We start from the raw sequence: 20,161 nt of genomic DNA on the forward strand, positions 1-20,161 counted from the left end.
TGTTGAAATATTTTCCATCATCTTTAGATTTTTTTTTAAGTTTATTGGTTTACTTTCAGAGGGAAAGGGGGAGGGGCAGAGAGAGAGGAAGAGAGAGAGAAAATCCCAAGTAGTCTCCGGACAGTCAGCGCAGAGCCCAACATGGGGCTCAAACTCATGAACCTGGAGATCTTGACCTGAGCCCAAATCAAGAGTTGGACAATTAACTGACTAAGCCACCAAGATGCCCCCATCTTTAGGTCATTTTGACATCCGTTTCATATGTGCTTCAATTCCATCTGATGATGGGGTTAGACCTCTTGGAAGAAATCAGTTTTGAAGGAGGGAAAGGAATGCCTGAAAAGAATGAAGGGGATTCTCAGTGACGGGCAGTGGCCCAAGCAAAGATGATGGCGCCAGTGATAATGAAAACCCAACCTGGATGATCTAGTAAAGGGGGAAACCCCAGTGTTATCTGATGTAACCTTCACAAAAGCCTTATGAAATTGACACCATTATTTTCACTTTATGGATGAGGAACTGAGGTTCAGAGCTTCTAAGTGAGCGAGTTGGTGTTGGAATCCAGGCCATTTTGACTCCATAATGACCCCATTTCTTTGTAAGTGATTCCTAGGGCAAGCGTGCTGGGTTGTTGACCTCTGTTCAGGTCACTCATTTTCTCTCCAAATCTAGGGGACTCTTTTGTTACTTTCATCTTGGATTTTTAAGACCTCATACTCTTTAATTTACCATTTCTTCAGCTGGTTGCGATCACTCTCACTTCTACTGTTGATTTTTGAGAGAGAGAGAGAGAGAGAGAGAGAGAATCCCAAGCAGGCTCCACACTCAGCACAGAGCCTGACACAGGGCTCAATCCCATGAGATCATGACTTGAGCCGAAATCAAGAGTTGGATGCTCAACTGACTGAGCCACCTAGGTGACTCTCTACTGTTGATTTTTTAATTCTTTATTTTTTTAAAGTAGGCTCTATGCTCAATGTGGGGGTTGAACTCACAATCCCAAGATCAAGAGTCTCACATTCCACCAACTGAGCCAGCCAGATTTCCCTCTGTTGATTTTTTTAAGAGGTTAGCAACTCCACCAAATTTGGCCCATATTCAGAAATGGAAGCAAGCTGTCTTTCAAGCCTCAGATTAGTCCAGAACACATTTGGAGATCCAATTAGAGCCACTCAAATGCTTTGAAAGCTGGCTATTGATTAGAAATGGGAATGTCAAGTTACCTTTGCCCTAACAATAAGCTCATTACGAGGCACTTCAGAGAGATTCAGGCATTAAAGATCTTGTTTTGATGACTTTGAAAAGGTAGGAAAAAGTAGCCAGATTGTTACATAGAAGAGTTTTTGCCCTCAAATCAGAAACTAAAGATTGTGGGAAACTCTTATAGACAAAAAGACATATATACAAATATATTTTTTGTGTATGGTTAGTAACATGTTTACTAATACTAATGAGCTTTATTTCCACCCCAGCATCTCTATTAGGAAAGAAATTAGTTGCTTAAAGAGAGTCTTGGAAAATACTAGTTCAATGCATGGTCAGTAAAGGGGAGGGTACTAATCTTTAATACTCAAGCCATGCTCCTCGGCTTTCTGTAACAGCGTCTGGATTGGTCCACCCACACCCTCTCACCAGTCTCTCTTGGTACGTATAGCATCCTAAGGATGCTGGAGATGTATAGCCAAAGAAAGCAAGAAGGTATCCTGTCCCTTACTTTTAATAACTTGTATTCTTAGTTTCTGCAAAATGACATCATTCCATTATGGTCCTAGCTAACAAAATGGCATTTAACCACCACTCTTGCCTTACTACTGGTTGCTGTAAACAAAAAATATTACAGTAACTTGTGTCTACAAATTTCTAAAATCGCTTCAAGATACTGCCAGTGTGGAGGGTGTGTGTGTGTGTGTGTGTGTGTGTGTGTGTGTGTGTGTGATCCTCTTTCTTCATATATCCACTCACAAATATTTTTGAGCACCTATTAAGTGCCAAACACTGCACAAGATGCGTGGGATGTGACAGAACCCGAAAAACAAAAAAAAGATTCCTGCCCTGATGGAGCTTTAGTCTAGTGGGGAGGCATTAGGGAGACCAATTAAAGATAATGTAAAAATCAGGAAAATGCATGATGTGTTAGAAGGGGACCCGAAGCCCTATGAGCACAAACTGTAAAAAAGGGAAGGAAAGGATTGGCAGGGCAGCCACCTTGCAGGGAGGGTGTGAGGCTGGGAGGCAGGTTCTGGTAAGTGGGGCGGTGAGTGGAGATCTCATTGAGGTGTGACTTGAGCCAAGACCTGAAAGAGGTGAGGTCTTCGACCAAGAGGATATCTAGGGAAAGAACATTCTGGACAGAGAAAAAGGCATAGAGCAAAGGCCTAACGTACTTGCATATTAAAGAAATAGCAAAGAGACGAGTATGATGGAAGACGAAGCTGGGGAAAATGGAATAGGTTGGCTTTCTGCTTGCTGACCACGAGTGTGATTTTCAAACTTTTTATATAGCTCATAATGAAGATAATTTGCCCTTTAAAGAGATTTGTGTTTGACATGTAGATATGGACACAACATAGTCAAGTAAAAATAAAATCAGGGAACAAAACAGTATTTATACATAGAGGATTCTTTTAAACTTTTTTAAAACAGACATAGGCATGGCTCTCGCTTTCTACTTTATACAGTTGGGAAAAAAAATCTATCTTTTAACTATCATCTTGGGATTGCAGACTTCTTGAAAACAGAAGATATGTCTTCGTGGCCCTGTTGGTGGGGGTGCTGATGTGTAAGCTCTCAATATGTACAGGATTTGAATTAATTCACATTTAATTGTATTTGTTTCTTGCTGGATATGGGTTTTTCTGTTTCATTCCTGACACATTTCCTACAAACCTGTGCCTTTCTTTGAATTCCTTTGTGATGATCTGAAGCTTCCCTGTTGGACTTCCCCATTTATAGTTCAAGTCTACGTACAGCACGAGGTTTAACCCACCAACCTGGCTCCTTACATCCCCCTTCCTGGTCAGAATTTTCTGGAGCTTCCATTAGGGATCTTTCTTGCCATTGAATTCTTCCCACACTGGTTGTCCAAGTTACTCAACTGTCGAAATGTTTCCCATCATCTTCAGATCATTTTGACATACATTTCATAACCTGCTTCATCTCCATTTGATGATGGCCATTAAGGTGTTTTTAAGATTCTTATCCAGAAGCTTACATATGTCTTAGATTCTCATTCCCAAGAACTATTTTCCAGATGTCTTTCTGGTGGTAAGGTCAGCTTCCACCAAGTGGTTTCTGCTTCAAAATGGTTTTGGTGAGGGGCGCCTAGGTGGCTCAGTCGGTTGAGCATCCAACTTCGGCTCAGGTCATGATCTTGCAGTCTGTGAGTTTGAGCCCCGCGTCGAGCTCTGTGCTGACAACTCAGAGCCTGGAACCTGCTTCAGATTCTGTGTCTCCCTCTCTCTGCCCCTCCCCCACTCATGCTCTGTCTCTCTCTCTCTCTGTCAAAAATAAATAAACTTTAAAAAATAATAAAAATTAAAAAAACCAAAATGGTTTTGGTGACTGACCCACAGGAGCCATGGTCATCCCTGAATTATCACATGGCACCATCGGTGAGAAACAGCAAATGCTCTCTGGTATTGCTTCACCCTCACCCTACGTGAGTAGATTAAATATAGTTTCATTTGGCACGGTTCTGTTTTCATTCTTCAAATCCTAAAAATGCACATACACTTTGACCGTTCAATAGTCCAAGGTGCTGGAGCTGGGGCCTCCCTGTACTTCACCTCCCTGGTGACACCTCTGTAACCAGGGTGGCTATGACTCGTGCCCAGTGCACCCTGGGTGCATGACGGCCAAGTACGAACTCGCAGTTGGCCGTTTCTCCAGCCAGGTGCTCTAGTGTCTGCAAGAGGAACGTCCTCTGCCTTTTGCTGAATGTATCACTCTGCTAGTTTTCCCTTTAGCACAATCCAGACACTCCGTCTTCTTTTTGATTCCAAATGCCATTGTACGGGTTACCTGTTCCCTCTGTTCGACTCTTCTAATCGTGTAAATTATCCTGCCACACTGAACTGGTACTTATTAAAGACAGCAACGTGAAGGGCAACGTTTCTGAGTGGCAGAAAACCACTCAAGTTGGGGTATCAGTGTCACCTCCATACATCATCAGACTATTACTATTTACATTGCTGTTATATCAAGTTACTAGTGAAACAGACATACTTGTTACCAATTCCTCTTCCCCCACCTGGGGCCTCCCTGGTCCTTCCATACACGACAAGGACCCACTGGTTTTGCTCTGTGTTCTGGTAGTGCCAGGCAGCAGTCATAAATGAAACTGGCAGTCTTTCCTCCTCATGTGGCAGCCGTCTTTTTGTCTTGAATATGGGATCTCTTTACCCCCTCCCAGGACCCCCAACAGTACTGCTCTTGACCCCTGACCCTAGACCCAGACCCTGCAGGGCTTCCCCCCCACCCTAGCTCCAACTCTGCTCACCACCCTGCTCACCCTTCAAGGCCTGGGTGGGAGGGGAAGAACAGGATGGAGGGCTAGTCAGGAGGATTACCCTTCTCCTACTCCATTCTCTCTTCTCCTGTCACCGATTTCTGACCGGCTGTCGATCCTATCAGGGGTCCATAAAGCGAGGAGGACTCTGGCCTGGGAGAGGGGGGTAGGGGTTAGGCAAACAGGCCAGGGAGGCAGTTGGTTGAAGTTTAACCACAATATTCTTGGTCTCTATTGTTTTGAGTGAGGCCCAATATTTCCACAGCAGGATTATAGGATCTGATTAACCATGTTAGACAACAATGCCGAGCTGGGATGGGCTTCCCCTTCCAGCTGCCAATATGAAAAAGTAAATATAACACCCAGATTTCAGAAGGGACTCACAGAAGCCCCCAAGCCCTACTCCCCAATTCTAACCCTGCTTCTGTTTTGGGCCCCCAAGTAAGGGGAGGAAGAGTGTGGTGCTGTATGCTCCTTTAACTCCTGGCCCTTGGCCCAGCAGGACAAGTAATCCTGGCACAATCTTCCCAGGTGAGTCAATGGCTGTGTGCTCCCCACACCCTGGAGTCCTTCCAGTGCCTCTTCCGGGTTCCCCTAAGCTGGCCCAGACTCTCAGGAACCCATGAGAGTTAGGTGCTGAGAGGCTAACAGCCATTCAAAGGGTCCAGGAGCGTAGAAAGCACAGCAGAAGCTGCTGGGTTTCAGGATAGAGAAACTGAGGGCAGGTAGGAGTTAACAGCTTGGAAGAATGATCGAGCCTTTGCTGGAATGCTTTGGTGCCACCTGACGACTTCCCCTTGTGCCAGGGCAAAGTAACGTGACCCCAGAATTGAGGAGAAGCATAAGGGACCACCATAAAACAAAGTCTCAGGAGATGGAAAAGTATTCCTCCAAGGGTCTGGGATGAGAGACGGAGGATAGATGGGCTTCTAGGTCAAGTAGTGAAGGATTCCCAGGTCTCCTCACACACACACACACACACACACACACACACACACACACACACACACAAGCTACCTCATACTCTCCCTGTCTGGAGGTTTCCCCACAGGATGGGATCTTCTGAGGCCCTGTCCGACAGAACAGGGGGGAAAAATAGAGCAATAAGGAACACACAGCAAGAATAACTGGTAGCAGTTTCCAGAAGGTCATGGCAGTTAGGGAAAGCTCTCCCTTCAAAGTGGGGCTCCCTTCCCTTCTGGCATTCCTCTCTGTAACTGAGTGCCCAGCATAACCCATTGCAATTCGGTGAGTCCACGCATTTGCTGAAGTTGATAACAAGGACTAGGAGCCCAGGGTCGTGGGCTCTGAATCTGGAGGCCTCCCATAGTAAGGTCACCTCTCCTTTTGAACAGTTTCTGCATCAGGGAAACTAGAATAGAGAAAATACTTCAGGACAGAGCTTAGAAAAGCATACATCCTGGGGCTCCTGGCTGGTTCAGTCCATAGAGAATGCAACTCTTCATCTTGGAGTTGTGAGTTCGAGCTCCACGTTGGGTGTAGAAATTTACTTGAAAAAAGAAAAGAGGGAAGGGAAAGGAAGGCAAGGCAAGGCAAGGCAAGGAAACATCCTGATCCTATCAAAACCCAGTTAACATCAAGTTGCACCCTTTGGTAATATAATACCACCACGGTGATATTTTCTGAGTTAGGGTTAAAAACTGACCCTGTTCTCAAAGAGTATAATCTAATGAAAGGATGAGAAAACAAAAAGCACATAGGAAATGTGTATATAACACAGATAGTATTAATAGCACAAATAGTGAGGGAGTAGGCAGAACTGATAACATGACTTTATCACATCATGAGGAAGGGTTATCAAGAAGATCTTAGGTTTCCCCTATACTCTTTGGAGCAAATCTTCCTAGTTTTGTAAGTAGGAGAAAATGAAGGACAGAATGATTAGAGAGAAGGAGATGCCCCTAGTGACAATATCAAGAACGAGACTAAGTTGTTGCCTTTTCTGTTCCCCTTCCTCCTGCCATCTCAGTTGGGTACAGCTGGAAACCCATTCTCTGGAAACCCCAGAGAATGACACACGAGACTCCTGCTCATCTCCCAGCAGACCAGGGCAAGGGGAGGTAAGGGCCTGGGAAAATGGGAGTTTTCAATGAATAGGAAGGCAAGAAAAGGAGGCAAGAAATAGGAAGGCAAGAAATGTACCACCCGATAAGACTAAGAAGCAGTAGCACTGAGTATTCAGGAGAGTTGACCCTCATTCCTTCCCCCAAGTGTTCCCTGTAGGTGCACTGCATCAGACCTGTGGAAGGACCCTGGTCTGACGGGGACAGATTCTTTCCTGGGCCGGAGTGTAGGAACACAAGCCTCTCTCTTTGCTACCTTACACCCTAGGAATTCCAGGGCAAGCTCCTCGGGGTTCAGTAGGAACATGGAGACCAGAAGCTCCTTCCCTCCTTCCTTATCAATCACTTTGCTAGCTTTTGGAAGCACTCCTTGATCTGGGAGACTGGCTGACCCATAGCAGAACAGAGAATGATCCCCAAGGGGTTTTTCTAGGAGGCGGCTGGGACTTTGCCTTAGAGGCTGCTGGGAAAGCCCTCAGTAAGGGCTAACTAAAGGAGATGCTGCCCAGCTGGAGTGCTGAGGGATGATTTCCCTTCTAGCAAAGAGCTTGCCTGTCCCAGCTGACTGTGGGGGGAGGGGAGCCAGCCAGCCCGGCCAAGTAGGCCTTGCAGCCTAGGTGGCGCTATTTCCCTATTTTTAGGTCAAGTTGCTGCAGGAACTTCCTCGAGGTCCCTAGTCCCGCTCCTGGTTTGCTGGCTTGCTCATGTAAACCACCTTATATTATTTTTTTTTCTAAAAATACTCCAAAGCAATTGAAAGAGTCCCTTCTCCCACCAGCCAGCCCTGGCCCCAGCCCCGGCCCCGGGGAGCGGGCGGGTAGGCGGGGAGGTGGGCCACTGCTTTATTAAACACAGGGAAAACTAATATTTACGGAATAAAATTTATGGAGCAGCCACGAGAATTCGACCCTTTTATGTGTATGTGGGGTGGGGGTTGGGCCGGGCTGGGGGCCTCGGGGAGGGGCCCAAGCCAGGGGGCAGGGCTGGAATACAGCCTGGCTAGGCCAATTTGTCCAGGCAGGGATTTCCCTGGTATTGCCCAGGGATTCTCAAACACCACCCCTCGTTCTGGGGGGCAAGAGCTTCGGGGCAAGAATACCTGAAGCAGACCCTCTGGGAGCAATGTTTCTCTAAGGATGTGTTCAGGCAATATCCCCATGGAGGCTGCCACCTTTGGGGTAGAGGGGGGCAGTGGCAGGGAGATCATTAGGCATACTCCTACTTAACCTTTTAAAAAAGTCATGCATTCTTTTGAGAACATGGAAAAGTTATGCTCTTAGAATTTTTCTTACAATTTTAGGGGGTTCACAAACCCCTGATTCCCCTCTGATTAAAAGTACAAGCTCTTGAGACCATGGTCTTAGGGCAGAGGGATTATCCAGGGTGAAGAACCCTTATTTTCTCCCAGCTTGCTGGGGCAAGTCTTCCCATTTTCCATGTGGTCCCTTACTTTACAGATGCTGAAATATGGCTATCTAAATTATGCCAAAAAAATCCCTAAAGAACAAAGTGAGCCATCTGATAGATTGTTTTTACATAGTCCCCAATTTGCTCCAGTGAAAGTCACGACAGTGGGGCACTGTGATCTGGAGGTGAAGAGTTATCAACGGTGACTGGGAATGAGCCCCGGTGGAGCTCTCAGACTGGGCTAGTCAGTAGAAGCATGGGGGTCCTGAAGTCCTGGAGTCCTGAAGGCCTCCGGCTGTGAAGAGGTGATGGGAACTACAAGATCCTATTGAAAGGAAGCAGGGTCATAGGAGAAGGGCAGTTACAGTGGAAGATAGAAAAGGCCTAACACCCTTCCTGGAAAACGTTTTCTGTAGTGTACATATGGATGCAGTGAAGAACTCAGAAGTCTGGGTTCAAATGCTGGCTGTTACTTATTAGCTGAATGACCTTTGATAAGTCACTTAATCACTTCAAGACTGTATTTCTTAATGGATTAACAGTATCTTCATCATACGATGCTATGAGGATTCAATGCCAGGTAGTTATTAGAGTACTTAGTATATATTAACTGCTCAGTAACTTTTAGCTGCCTATTATTATTGCTGTTCTTATTATAATTATTATTACTTTATCATTGCTTGGATTGTCCTCTTCCCCATGACTTGACATAAGGACAGAAATACCCATCCCAGACAGAGAAGACGTGGGGATGAGGAGGCATTTGACCATCATAAGTAAATAAGCCCGAAAAGGCCCCCGTGGGTTTTGCCCCCATTCCTTCCTCTACCTAACAGCTCCCAGTAAACATCGGAGTTCTACTTTCCTTCCTGTCTCTCCTAAATAATGTTTCAGATGGTCTTACCCATAGAGGAAAACCTAGCAGAAAAGGCCATGGGACTTTGCCAATCCTGGTCTGCTAAATCTTTCCAGATCTGTCCAAAGAGTGGACTTTTTAACTAAGATTCTTCCTGTCTCATACAAATTTTGCCTTTTTTCCTGCTAAGCACTATTCATTCCCTAGGCCAATTCAGTTGTCCCAGAGAACTCTGTGGCCATTCCTGTTCCCTGCTGTCCTATCTTCTCGAGTTCTTCTAGTTACCATGTTATTTGAAGTGGCATGAAGGACGGGAGAATAAAATTCCTTTCTCTCCCACTCCAGTGGGAAACTACCTTGGCCCTTGTGCTCGAAGCTCTTTATAATTTCAATCCCATATTGTGGTTTAGTCTGTTGTCTATGCCTGGGAAACAGACAAAAAAAAAAAAAAAAACAAAGACGAAAAACAAAACAACACCCCATATGAAGTTGGGCAAAGGAGAACAGCAGCAATCTGTTCTGTCTTGTGCCCACCACGGAAAGAGTTCTCAAGATCAAAGTTCCCAAATGGAGGCTTAGCGTAGGCCACATGAGAGAAGCATGAGAAGAATCTGAAGGAGCAGATTGAGGGCCTAAACTTCATCTAGAGACAACAATGGGTGGGGCCCAGTAAAGTGAAATAGGTTGGTTGTGTTACATAGAATAAGCAATCTCGAAAGCAGGGGGGTGTGAGTGCTTTTTATTCTATGCTTAAGAGAGAAGTGGGTCTCTGAGGAGCACCTGGGACTGGCTAGAGACTCTTAAGAAAGGTAGATAGGCTTCCTGAGCATGTTGTGCCTTTTTGCTGGCTTGCCCTATGTATCTAAAGTCCATGGTAGGACCCTGGGTCTGGAGAACCTCTAACAAAAGAGAGGAAGGTATGGGATTCTCAGAAGCTGGTTTCCACTTGGATAGGGAAAGCCAATGGCCAACAGGCTAGAGCCAAGATTCCCTTGGTCAACAGTACCCATGCCTTTCAACATGGACTTCAGCTATCTTGCCCCTACAGTGGGGCCTCAGACTATATAACTCTGTGTCAGAGATACTCCTGCCATGGGAGTGCCTTTTATGCTGACATTAGGGCACTATTCTCCAGGTCCATCCTCAGCAGTTGAGACAGTGACAGGTTAACTGAAGAGCCCCCTTAGCTTCTTCCTCTTGACCTTTGACAACTGAGGTCTCTTCACAGGGCCTGAAGGACCCTAGAAAGAAAAGGAATCCAAGTTAATAGAGGTTTCGAACAGTTCCACTTAGGTTAGGTTGCTCCCCTGACTCTGGGTGGGATGAGTGGCTGGCACAGGTGGTCTGAAGTCTGTGCTGGGCTGTGAATGTGACACAAGACCCTATGCAATGTGTACATCCCTTCTCCTGCAGGGAACAACCTCATAGACTATCACTGGAAGTGGGGTAAGGGAGAGCAGGAGTCAAGGTCCCTCAGTCAGTACAGGAATTGCAGAGAGGAAATACCAAAGTAAGATGCACAAGACCATGATTCTCCATATAGAAATCCATAATCTAGAGGCCTGGTCACAAATACCCTCCAGTATTTGGTTAAGGCAGCATCAACTAGGTGATAGCCGCGGGGCCTCTGGCTCAGGGGCTACAGGTGCATGACTCACTGTGGGGTCTTTCTCAGTCACTGGGAGGGATGGTGCTGAGGAGACCGGCTCTTCTGGCTGGCTCAGAAGTTGGTTTTCAGTTCCTTGTGGGGAGGTACTGCTTGAGGGCTGAGGATCTCCTGAAATCAGAAAGATCAAGAGAAGACAGTGATAAATGTCTTCTTCTTACCAGGAAGGCATTAGCATTTACCAAGCATTCTGATAAAGGCCAGGGTTTAGTACTAAGATATAAACAGACAGAAGTAGCCACAAATCCAACTTCCAGCTGACTTTTGGAAAGCTCTGTGTCTACTCTGAAGATTCCCCAGGCCCACTTTAACTAGGTAGGACAAGAGCTTCTTTGACTCAAAACAGCCAACTGCTCTTCAATAGACATTTCCTACCATGTCTCAGGTAGAGAGATTAATCTTTCTCCTGGTCCTCTCACTAATTCTCCAAATACCTAGACCAGTTCCAATAGAAGTTTCTGCAGTGATGGAAATGTCTTCATCTTCACTGTCCGCCTTGGTAGCTAGCTGCTGGCCACATGTGGCCACATGTAGCTATTGAGCATTTGAAATGTGGTTACACCAAAGAAGGAGATGTATTTTTCATTTTATTTCATTTATTCATTTTTAATTTAAGTTTAAATCATGACTACCATATTGGACAGCACAGACCTATACCTTAACTCTAACGCCAGGGAAACCAAGAACCTCCACAGCTACGGAGCTACTCACCAGTGCCTTGATGCTCCTGTCTCACTTGGATCTCTTGTCTGGTGACTGCCACATACAGATTCTGTAAATGCATGACAAAGGGTCTTCCGTCACCTACATGGCATGCCTCTGGTAGTTTCTAGAGGGGAGAGAAGATGTTGTCATTGGTTGTACTCTATTGCCAGAGAAAAGGAGTTTGATATCTCCACTGGCAGAAACGGCATCAAACCCAAAAGAATTTATGTAGAGAAGTTAGATCCAGTATAGGACATCCATATCCATATATTGTTGGAAACAATATAAGACCTCTTGTGAGCTCCTCTCCTCTGAAAGGCAACTCCAAATGTATATCTTTAATTCCCCCAATACTTAGTCTATTATGTTTTCCCATGAATACCCCTGGGATACCCATGGGTCTCTGGGGTCTTTCTCCCAAAGGGATGACCTCTTAAAGGACTGTTTTAGGAGATCATCTTCCCCACATTGTCCCTGAGCTGTACAGATGACTGTTTTACTTAAATTCACTCCTACAATTCCACACTAGAGAGAGAAAAAAAGATGAAATCCAGGGAAGGGGAGAAAGAGCAGAATGGGAATGACAGACTGAGAGATAAGACTATAAATTATGGAGCTGTGAAGTTCAGTTAGAGGAGATGGGAGAACTAAATTTTGCAAAGCTTTGGAGGCTTCCCTGCCATTTTACATTCCTTACTGCAATCCCTGAACCGACAAATGGGGTTCCCCCAGGAGGGGAGAAAAATTGATTCTTTAAAAAAAATTTTTTTAATGTTTATTTATTTTTGAGAGAGAGAGAGAAAGAAAGAGAGGCAGAGAAAGAGGGAGACACAGAATCCAAAGCAGGCTCCAGGCTCTGAGCTGTCAGCACAGAGCCCGACGCGGGCCTTGAACTCATGAAATGTGAGATCATGACCTGAGTGGAAGTCAGTTGCTTAACCGACTGAGCCACCCAGGTGCCCTGAAAATTGATTCTTGAGGCATAAAAACATCTTACTCTTTTCAAGTATGAAAGATCAGGGCACCTAGGTGGCTCAGTTCATTACGTGTCCAACTCTCAATTTCAGCTCAGGTAGTGATCTCACTGTTCTTTGGGATCTAGCTTCACGTTGGGCTCTATGTTGACAGCATGGAGCCTGCTTATGATTCTCTCTTTCTCTCTCTCTCTCTCTCTCTCTCTCTCTCTCTTTCTGCCCCTCCCCTGCTCATGTGTGTGCACACTCTTTCTCTCAAAATAAATAAATAAACATTAAAAAATTTTTAAAGTATGAAAGATAACACATACCATATATAAACAGAATTTTGGTATGTCTGTGGATTAAAATTTCTTGAGAGGAAGTGATTAGAAAAAAGTGTCTTAAAAGGCTCCTTATGGGGTGCCTGGGTGGCTCAGTCAGTTGAGTGTCTAACTCTTGAATTCAGCTCAGGTCATGATCTAATGGTTCTTGGGATCGAGCCCCCCATGGGGCTCTGTGCTGAACTCGAGAAGTCTGCTTGGGATTCTTTCTCTCCCACTCTCCCTGCCCCTCCAGCCCTGTCCTCACCTTAAAAATAAATAAACAGGGGCGCCTGGGTGGCGCAGTCGGTTAAGCGTCCGACTTCAGCCAGGTCACGATCTCGCGGTCCGTGAGTTCGAGCCCCGCGTCGGGCTCTGGGCTGATGGCTCGGAGCCTGGAGCCTGTTTCTGATTCTGTGTCTCCCTCTCTCTCTGCCCCTCCCCCGTTCATGCTCTGTCTCTCTCTGTCCCAAAAATAAATAAACGTTGAAAAAAAAAAATTAAAAACAAACAAAAAAAAACCAAACATTTAAAAAAGGTTCCTTAGCAAGGTGATAATGAGAAAAAAGTTGAGAAATACCACTATCATCACACTCTGTTTCCTTCCTTGTGAATGATCCATGGATTTACATCTACAGGAAAATGCTTTGCCTAGTTCAAGTTTCGTACACTTGGCTTAACTGAGTTGAAGTAATGGCTGAAGACGGAAGAAAGGCAATAAAAACGAGATGAAGGAGCATGGTATCCCGTGGTCCTAAGCCTGGCTGCACTCCGGAATCTTGGAAAGGACCCAGAGTAACTTCCCCTGTCCCTGTGCATGCAAATAGTCATGGTCCCAGCCAAGCTAGCAGGTCTCTGAGGGAAGCTGTGCCAGCAGCTCACATGGGCACCAATCCAAGCATCCTGGATCGACCCACATCTCGTGTCAAGGGCACTTGCTCTGTGCTATAAGGGCATTCGTTTCTGAAAACCCACCATGGGAGAAGGCTGGAAGAAAGAAAGTGGGAGAAGCAGTGAAGTAGTTGCTGAACCACAGTCAGGATTATCTTTCCTTGAGTAGGGTGGTGGCTGGAAAACTTGTTGATGCCCAGGAAATGTAACACACATTTATACTCCAATCCCATTTCCCTAAGGACTATATCAGGCTTGGACTTCCACTGGAAACCACAGATAATGAATCAGGAGCCTTAAGTTGAAACTTTGCTTCTAGCCAATAATCACCCCAGGAGTAAAACAGCCCTGAAGAACAAACTGAAACAGGGAAGGCAAACTATCAGGCCATACACCTCTACCTCGCCTCACTCTCCTTCTTAGTGTCAGCTTCCCCAAGCCACCTCCTCCAGCAGAACGTCCTCTACTCTACAGCCAGAGAGCCCTGACAGTGGAGAGGTCAACAGCTGTTCTCCTTCCTTATGTCTCACGTTTCCAGACTGCTCAAGAAATGGGGGCTCTCAGGGCACCTGGGTGGCTCAGTCAGTTAAGCGTCTGACTCTTGATTTTGGCTCAGGTCATGATCTCAAGATTCGTGAGATCGAGCCCAGTGTCAGGCTCCCACGCTTGGAATTCTCTCTTTCCCTCTCTCTCTGTCCCTCACCCGCTCACATGTGTGCATGTGCTCTCTCTCTCTCTCTCTCAAAATAAATCTTTAAAAAAAGAAAAGAAAAATGGCCTCTCTTAAGGGTCCTCCACACACAGCTTGTTAGGCATGGTGCTGCCTGTACAAATGGGCTAGGCAGAATCTAGGCAGTCCCATGTCATCCCCTCCTGCCCTTTCTATGGAACTAAGCAGACTCATAAATTTTCTAGGGTGATTTTTAGCCAGCTCCTGCATTTAGTGTCAAAATGAAAGGCCACTAAAGCCAGTGCTGTCCTGAACCTAAGTTCAAATACAGAATCTGTATCTTAAACCTCTTCCATCCTTCCCTGTCTCAGGGACATCTGGTCTCGCAGATGTTGTCAAAAGTCACCCCACCTGAGTATTCCCTGAAAAGTACTACAAAGAGAATATGAGTACATTTGCTGCATATTTACTATGTGCTAGATACTGTCAATGTATTAACCCATTTGCCTTGTTCACTGCTGTTTCCCTGGTACTTAGAACAACAATAACGACTTGTGAGTTGGGGCACCTGAGCCGTGCAGTCAGTTAAGCTTCTGGCTCTTGATTTCAGCTCAGGGCATGATCTCACGGTGTGGGATCAAGCCCCGTGTCGGGCTCTGCACTGACAGCATGGAGGCCGCTTCGGATTCTCTCTCTCTCCCCTTCTCTCTCTGCTTATCCCCATGCTGGCATTCTCTCTCTTTCAAAATAAATCAATAAACATTAAAAACAAAATAACTATTTGTGAAGGAATGAACATGGCAGGCACTAGTATGACCCCGTTTTCCCGAGGTGGTGCCTACTGGCAAGCAGTGGAGCAGGATTAGAACCCAGAGAGGTGAGGGGCGCCTGGGTGGCGCAGTCGGTTAAGCGTCCGACTTCAGCCAGGTCACGATCTCGCGGTCCGTGAGTTCGAGCCCCGCGTCAGGCTCTGGGCTGATGGCTCAGAGCCTGGAGCCTGTTTCCGATTCTGTGTCTCCCTCTCTCTCTGCCCCTCCCCCATTCATGCTCTGCCTCTCTCTGTCCCAAAAATAAATAAACGTTGAAAAAAAAAAAAAAAAAAAAAAGAACCCGAGAGGTGGGCTTTAGGGCCCGTGCGTACAATGACTACCCTGCTTACTTCCCGAAAGAGCAGAATTTTAGTCAAAAGGGCAACACAGCCTTTCCCAGGATCACAACGCTCTCCTGCCTCACATCACAGTTCACTTGCCTAAACTCCCATCCAGCTCAGGAACACACTCTCTCAGGGAACAAGGAAGGAATGAGCAGAGAAAATGGACGTTCTACCTGAAAAGCTGGCCCCACCTGGAACCCTCAGGGGGCTGAGGCCATCCTTCAATTTCATTCCAGCCATTTCCATCATCACTGACTCCGCAGGCATCATCCTCACAATATGCAAGGAGAAGGAGGTGGAGAGGTCCCAGCTTGGGAAGGAAGAACATTAGCTCCATGCAGGACAATGGCAGGGGCGAGCTAGGGCAGGCGGCAGAGATCAAAGGGAGAACATTGGGGTCAGGACTAAGAAAAGCAAATAGCAGTGCCCCCTGTCATAAGTACAAAGGAGCCAGGAGCAAGGTGTACCAGCCACAAAGCAGGTCACCGCCCAGAGTGGGGAGGGGAAGAAGAGACAGGTCAGTCTACTGTATAATGTGTTCATCCGATTAACCCAGAATCAGTGCTACGCAGCAAAAAGCTATTAAGATTCTCCCACGTGCCAGGCACTGCAGGACTGTGGCGAGCGGGAAAGACGTGTACCCTGCCCTCCTCAGAACAGGACCGAGCCAGTCTAAGATTTAAAATAAGAGTCCCTGCCTCAAAGAGTATATTCAGGTGCAAGGAACGGGCAGTGTAGGGTTTTTTCCAAGTGTTGTGTTATCACAGAATTATAAACAAAGAGTATTAAGAACACAGAGAAGAAGAAAGAGGAGGAATTTGAGACTCTCCCAAAAAGCCTGGGGGTGGGGAGGGTGACACCTGGCTAGCCGTGCAAGGTTAGACTGTGAAGGTGGGAAGCTATGTGAGGCACAAAGGTGTGAAAAGACAAGACATGTTAATGTATCTCATGGGAAACAGGACCCGAAGGCGAAGTTCATACCCACCAGATTGCTAAGGGCTTCGTTTTTTGAATTAAGGGTATGCCTGTGGGAGTTTCCTTTTGTTTCACAAAGTGGCTTTCTCTACTACACCCGTGCTTGCCAAGGCTTGCTCCAAACCAAACGAATACTGAATCAAGCGTGAGGGGTCAGAAGCATTCTCCAAGTTTGCCTCTGCAGGCTTTCGGCAACATTTAGCACCTCCTCACTAACCGTTACACTATGACTCTTCAGGAGTCCCACAGCGACACTTCTCTCCCATCTCCAGTTTGCTGGGACTTTGGCCCCTGCCATCTGGCCATATCAGAAGCTTTAGGAAAACCAAAGCTACAGATCCTCTAGGGCATTTTATTTCCCCTTCTTTTCCCTACTGCAGCTCATTTCAGTTCCCAGTGCCCAAACTCCCCTCTGTCGTGGAGCTGTGTCTGTAGCTCCCATCACCATGAGTCCTCAAACTCACTCCCAGGGGTCCAGAAATTCCAAGGCTCCCTCTTACTCTCTGACCCCAGCAGGATCTGCTGGAGAGATCCCAATTGTCTCTTTCCATTAGAAATAAGACGTTGGACTGGGGTGGGGTGCCTGGGTGGCTCAGTCGGTTGGGCGTCCAACTTCAGCTCAGGTCGTGATCTCAAGGTTAGTGAGTTCGAGCCCCAAATCAGGCTCTGTGCTAACAGCTCAGAGCCTGGAGCCTGCTTTGGATTCTGTGTCTCCCTCTCTTTGTGCCCCTCCCCAGCTTTCTCTTTCTCTCTCTCTCTCTCTCTCTCAAAAATAAATAAAACTTTGAAAAAAAAAAAAGAAATAAAAGGTCAGATTCCCAACCTCACTCCCCACCTCCCTACCCACCCTCACCCTGCCCCAACTCCATCCCTCTTTTCCTCTGAAGCTGTTTCAGAAAAGAAACTTTTAGGGTCCTGGGTAAAGAAAGGCTGGACCCTGACTGACAGTAGCTCACCCTACTCAATAGGGGCCCACAGCCGAGGAGACTGGGCGTAGGGGACAAAGGAGAAAAGGGAACAGACCAAGTGTCAGCCCTGAGCAGGTCTTTGGTGCCAGCACCAGGCCCAGAAGCCTGTGCAGCGCCCAGCCCCCAGGCCCCCACAGACTGTACTGTCACACAGCAGGGCAGAGCCCCCAAAGCATGATTTCCTAAGGGCAGGAGTTCCTCTCCTCCCTCACGCAACCTGGTAAACTCTGCTGGGATGTTCACAAACTTCCTCGCCTGGAGAAAGCAAGTCCCAGTTTAGGAAATCATGGTGATTTTCATCATTAGCTCCGCTTAGGGTTAAGGGCACATTGGAAAATTCTTCTAGGGTCCCACATTACCAAAGGGTTACCAAAATAGCAAAGAAGGAGAAAAACGGTTTAGGAAGATGACTCTAATAAGAAAGATTCTAACAAACAGAACTCCCCAGTGCTCCTCTCCACCTTCAATCCATTCACCCAACAAATATTTACTGACCATCTACGGTATTCAGGATGATTGAGATGCTGGGGATATAACAGATCGAACACAAGAGATAAGAAAAAAATCTCCTGCTCTCTTGAAGTCTACATGCTAGAGAGGGGGATCAACAACAAACATATAGCTAATTAAAACATACACTCTATCAGATGGTGACCACAGAGAAAAATAAATCAGCACAGGCGTTATGGGATTGGGGCAGGATTGTGCTGCAATTTTTATCAGAGGCCAAAGAAGGCCTCACTGAGAGGGTTAATATTTTTTAACAACCCAAACAGAAGTGAGAGAATGATCCACATGGCTCTCTGGGTCAAGGGACTAGATTCCCAGTTTGCCTGGGTCCAGTCCCCGCTTATGCCTGTTGCCGTTTATTAATAGAGGTCCCTTTCTCCCTGATTCAGTCCTAGTTTGCACGATAAATTAGACAGTCACCCTGTACCAGAGGACGAGCATGGCAGCTATGTGCCTGTGTGTTTGTGTATTTTTTTGAAATCGGCAGTTAATGTAGTTTATTAGCTTTTGTTCTGGAGGATGGGAAGCCATTAGAGTTTACAAAGGAGTGAAATGATCTGATTTACATTTTGAAAGCATCACTCTGAGTGTTGAAGGACCAGAGAAGAAGTAGGCAGATCTTCTAGAAGGCTGCTAGGATGACCAGGAGAGCCTGGGCCTGGGTGGTAGAGGGGAGGTGGCAACGAAGTGACCAGATTCTGGGTATGTCTGAGGATATGGCCAACAGGATCTGCTGATGGAGTGGGTGTAGCATTCGTAAGGAGTCAAGGATCACCCCATTCCAGAACAGAAGGTGGATGTCACAGAGGGATGACCCAGAAACCGAAAATAAATCCCCAGACCAAAGGAAACCTGAAATGACCCCTAAGTCTGCAACACAGAGCCAGCTGTGGCAGCAAAAGGGTGAGACTAGAAGGAAAGGTGAATCCAATGCCCAGGGGAAGTATCACGGTATAAAAAGAGAAAGCCCAAAGTGGCTTCTCATTCAAAGAGGAAGCAGGAAGATTATCCAGGGATTAGAAAAATAAATTCTTAGAAGAAAAAAGAGAAGTAGAAGCAAGCTTTAAGGTCTGGCTCAAGAGTCCAAAGACTTGGATTTGTACCTTAGGTCTATTTGCTAGCAGGAACGCTTAGGGCAAGTTATTATACTTAATCAATGTCTGATCTTGAGAGAGAGAGAGAAAGAGAGATGGAGGGATGGACAGATGGGTGGGATGGTGGGGTGACTAACAACAACTATGGTCATGGTTCATGGAAGGATTAAATGAGAGAGTAGAGTAAGGACCCAAGAAATGTCTGTCCCTTCCCTTTGCAAGGCACACTGAGACTTCTCTTGCTTGGAAAAGTCCAGTGCCAAGGAGGCTCAAGAAATGTCTTGATGCTCTAGTGCAGACAGAGAAACCAGGTCTGACTCAATTATTAACCCTTCCCCACTGCTCTTCCAACAGTTCAGTGACAAGTCAAAGCCCAGAGCAGGGACACACTGTCATGGAAACCCTGGTTGGTAACCCTCAGGGAGTTCACTGCCCACCATTGCCACACTAGCCCACTCCTCAGACTCTGGTCAGGACCAAGGCCAGAAGGCTTCTGTACCAACAAATCCTGGCTTTAAATCCTCACTTTGCCAGTCAGCGTCTATGTTCCTATCCTCTTTTGGTTCTGTTCCCTCACCAGAAAAGCGAGGATACCTAGTGACACCTGTTCATATGAGATTGCTAGAAGGGTCACACGCAATAATGTAAAGGTTGCCAGCTCGGTATATATTATGTCTCCCAATCTACCCCAAACTGCTCTGTTGCTTCTCAAAGATCTTCTTTGATCTCCCAAGTTCAGGACCTACCCGAGAGGTCAAGGTCTTGCTTTTCATCCTCCTCACCCTCTTTTTTTTCTGGTGGGGCAGGTGTGACCCTGGAGAGTAAAGCTACCCTCTCCAGAGGCACACAGGGCACAAGCAGCTTGCTCCCCAAAAAACTTCAGCAAAAGCATTCCAACTAGCCCAATTTGTCCAACGATGCGTCAGCCAGGAACCCTTTCCCACCACCCCTTCCTGCTCCCTAATGTGCCTGGTGCAAAAGGCTCTGCCACGCCATTTCCATTTTAAACCAACACATGCTCAATCAACAAAGGCTATTTGGAAAGTAGAAAAACATAAAACATGACCTGCAGATACATCATCCACAGTTGACAGTCAAATGTATTTTGATGGGATTGATCTCTGTTTCTTCAGAGTCTGAGAGAAAAAAAAAACAAAACGTTAATGGGACAGAAAAAAGAGAGAGATGGCACTGACATCCAGGTTTTGCAAATACAACCGCTGGCTCTCCCTCCTCCGCACTTCAGTTACTCCACAGCAGCTCACTTGGATGAGCAGTTTTGGAGCTTCAAGCAAGATCCAGCCTCTGTCTTGTCCCTCACAGAGCACCCCTGTGAGTTCTCTCAGTGCGCTGATTGCAAATCTTGCTGATTTGGGAGAGAACACAGTACCCTGAGCAC

General features: G+C 46.4%; 1 protein-coding gene across 5 annotated transcripts in view; it reads right to left on the reverse strand.

Moving 5' to 3' along the window:
- Window positions 1-9,573: 9,573 nt before the first annotated feature.
- Window positions 9,574-20,161, reverse strand: part of NHEJ1 (non-homologous end joining factor 1) — an 82,291-nt gene continuing 71,703 nt past the window's right edge. For 3 of the 5 annotated variants that reach the window (XM_045481305.1, XM_045481306.1, XM_045481304.1), the window contains exons 6-8: window positions 11,232-11,349; window positions 10,513-10,631; window positions 9,574-10,095 (exon numbers count right to left, since the gene is read on the reverse strand). In XM_045481305.1, coding sequence (XP_045337261.1) covers window positions 10,021-10,095; window positions 10,513-10,631; window positions 11,232-11,349 — 312 coding nt within the window. In that variant the 3' untranslated portion in view covers window positions 9,574-10,020. The remainder of the gene's footprint in view (window positions 10,096-10,512; window positions 10,632-11,231; window positions 11,350-20,161) is intronic. The other 2 variants (XM_045481308.1, XM_045481307.1) reach the window with 1 other exon arrangement.

Source organism: Leopardus geoffroyi, chromosome C1 (genome assembly GCF_018350155.1).
Source record: "Leopardus geoffroyi isolate Oge1 chromosome C1, O.geoffroyi_Oge1_pat1.0, whole genome shotgun sequence".
In the NCBI taxonomy this organism is placed as follows: domain Eukaryota; kingdom Metazoa; phylum Chordata; class Mammalia; order Carnivora; family Felidae; genus Leopardus; species Leopardus geoffroyi.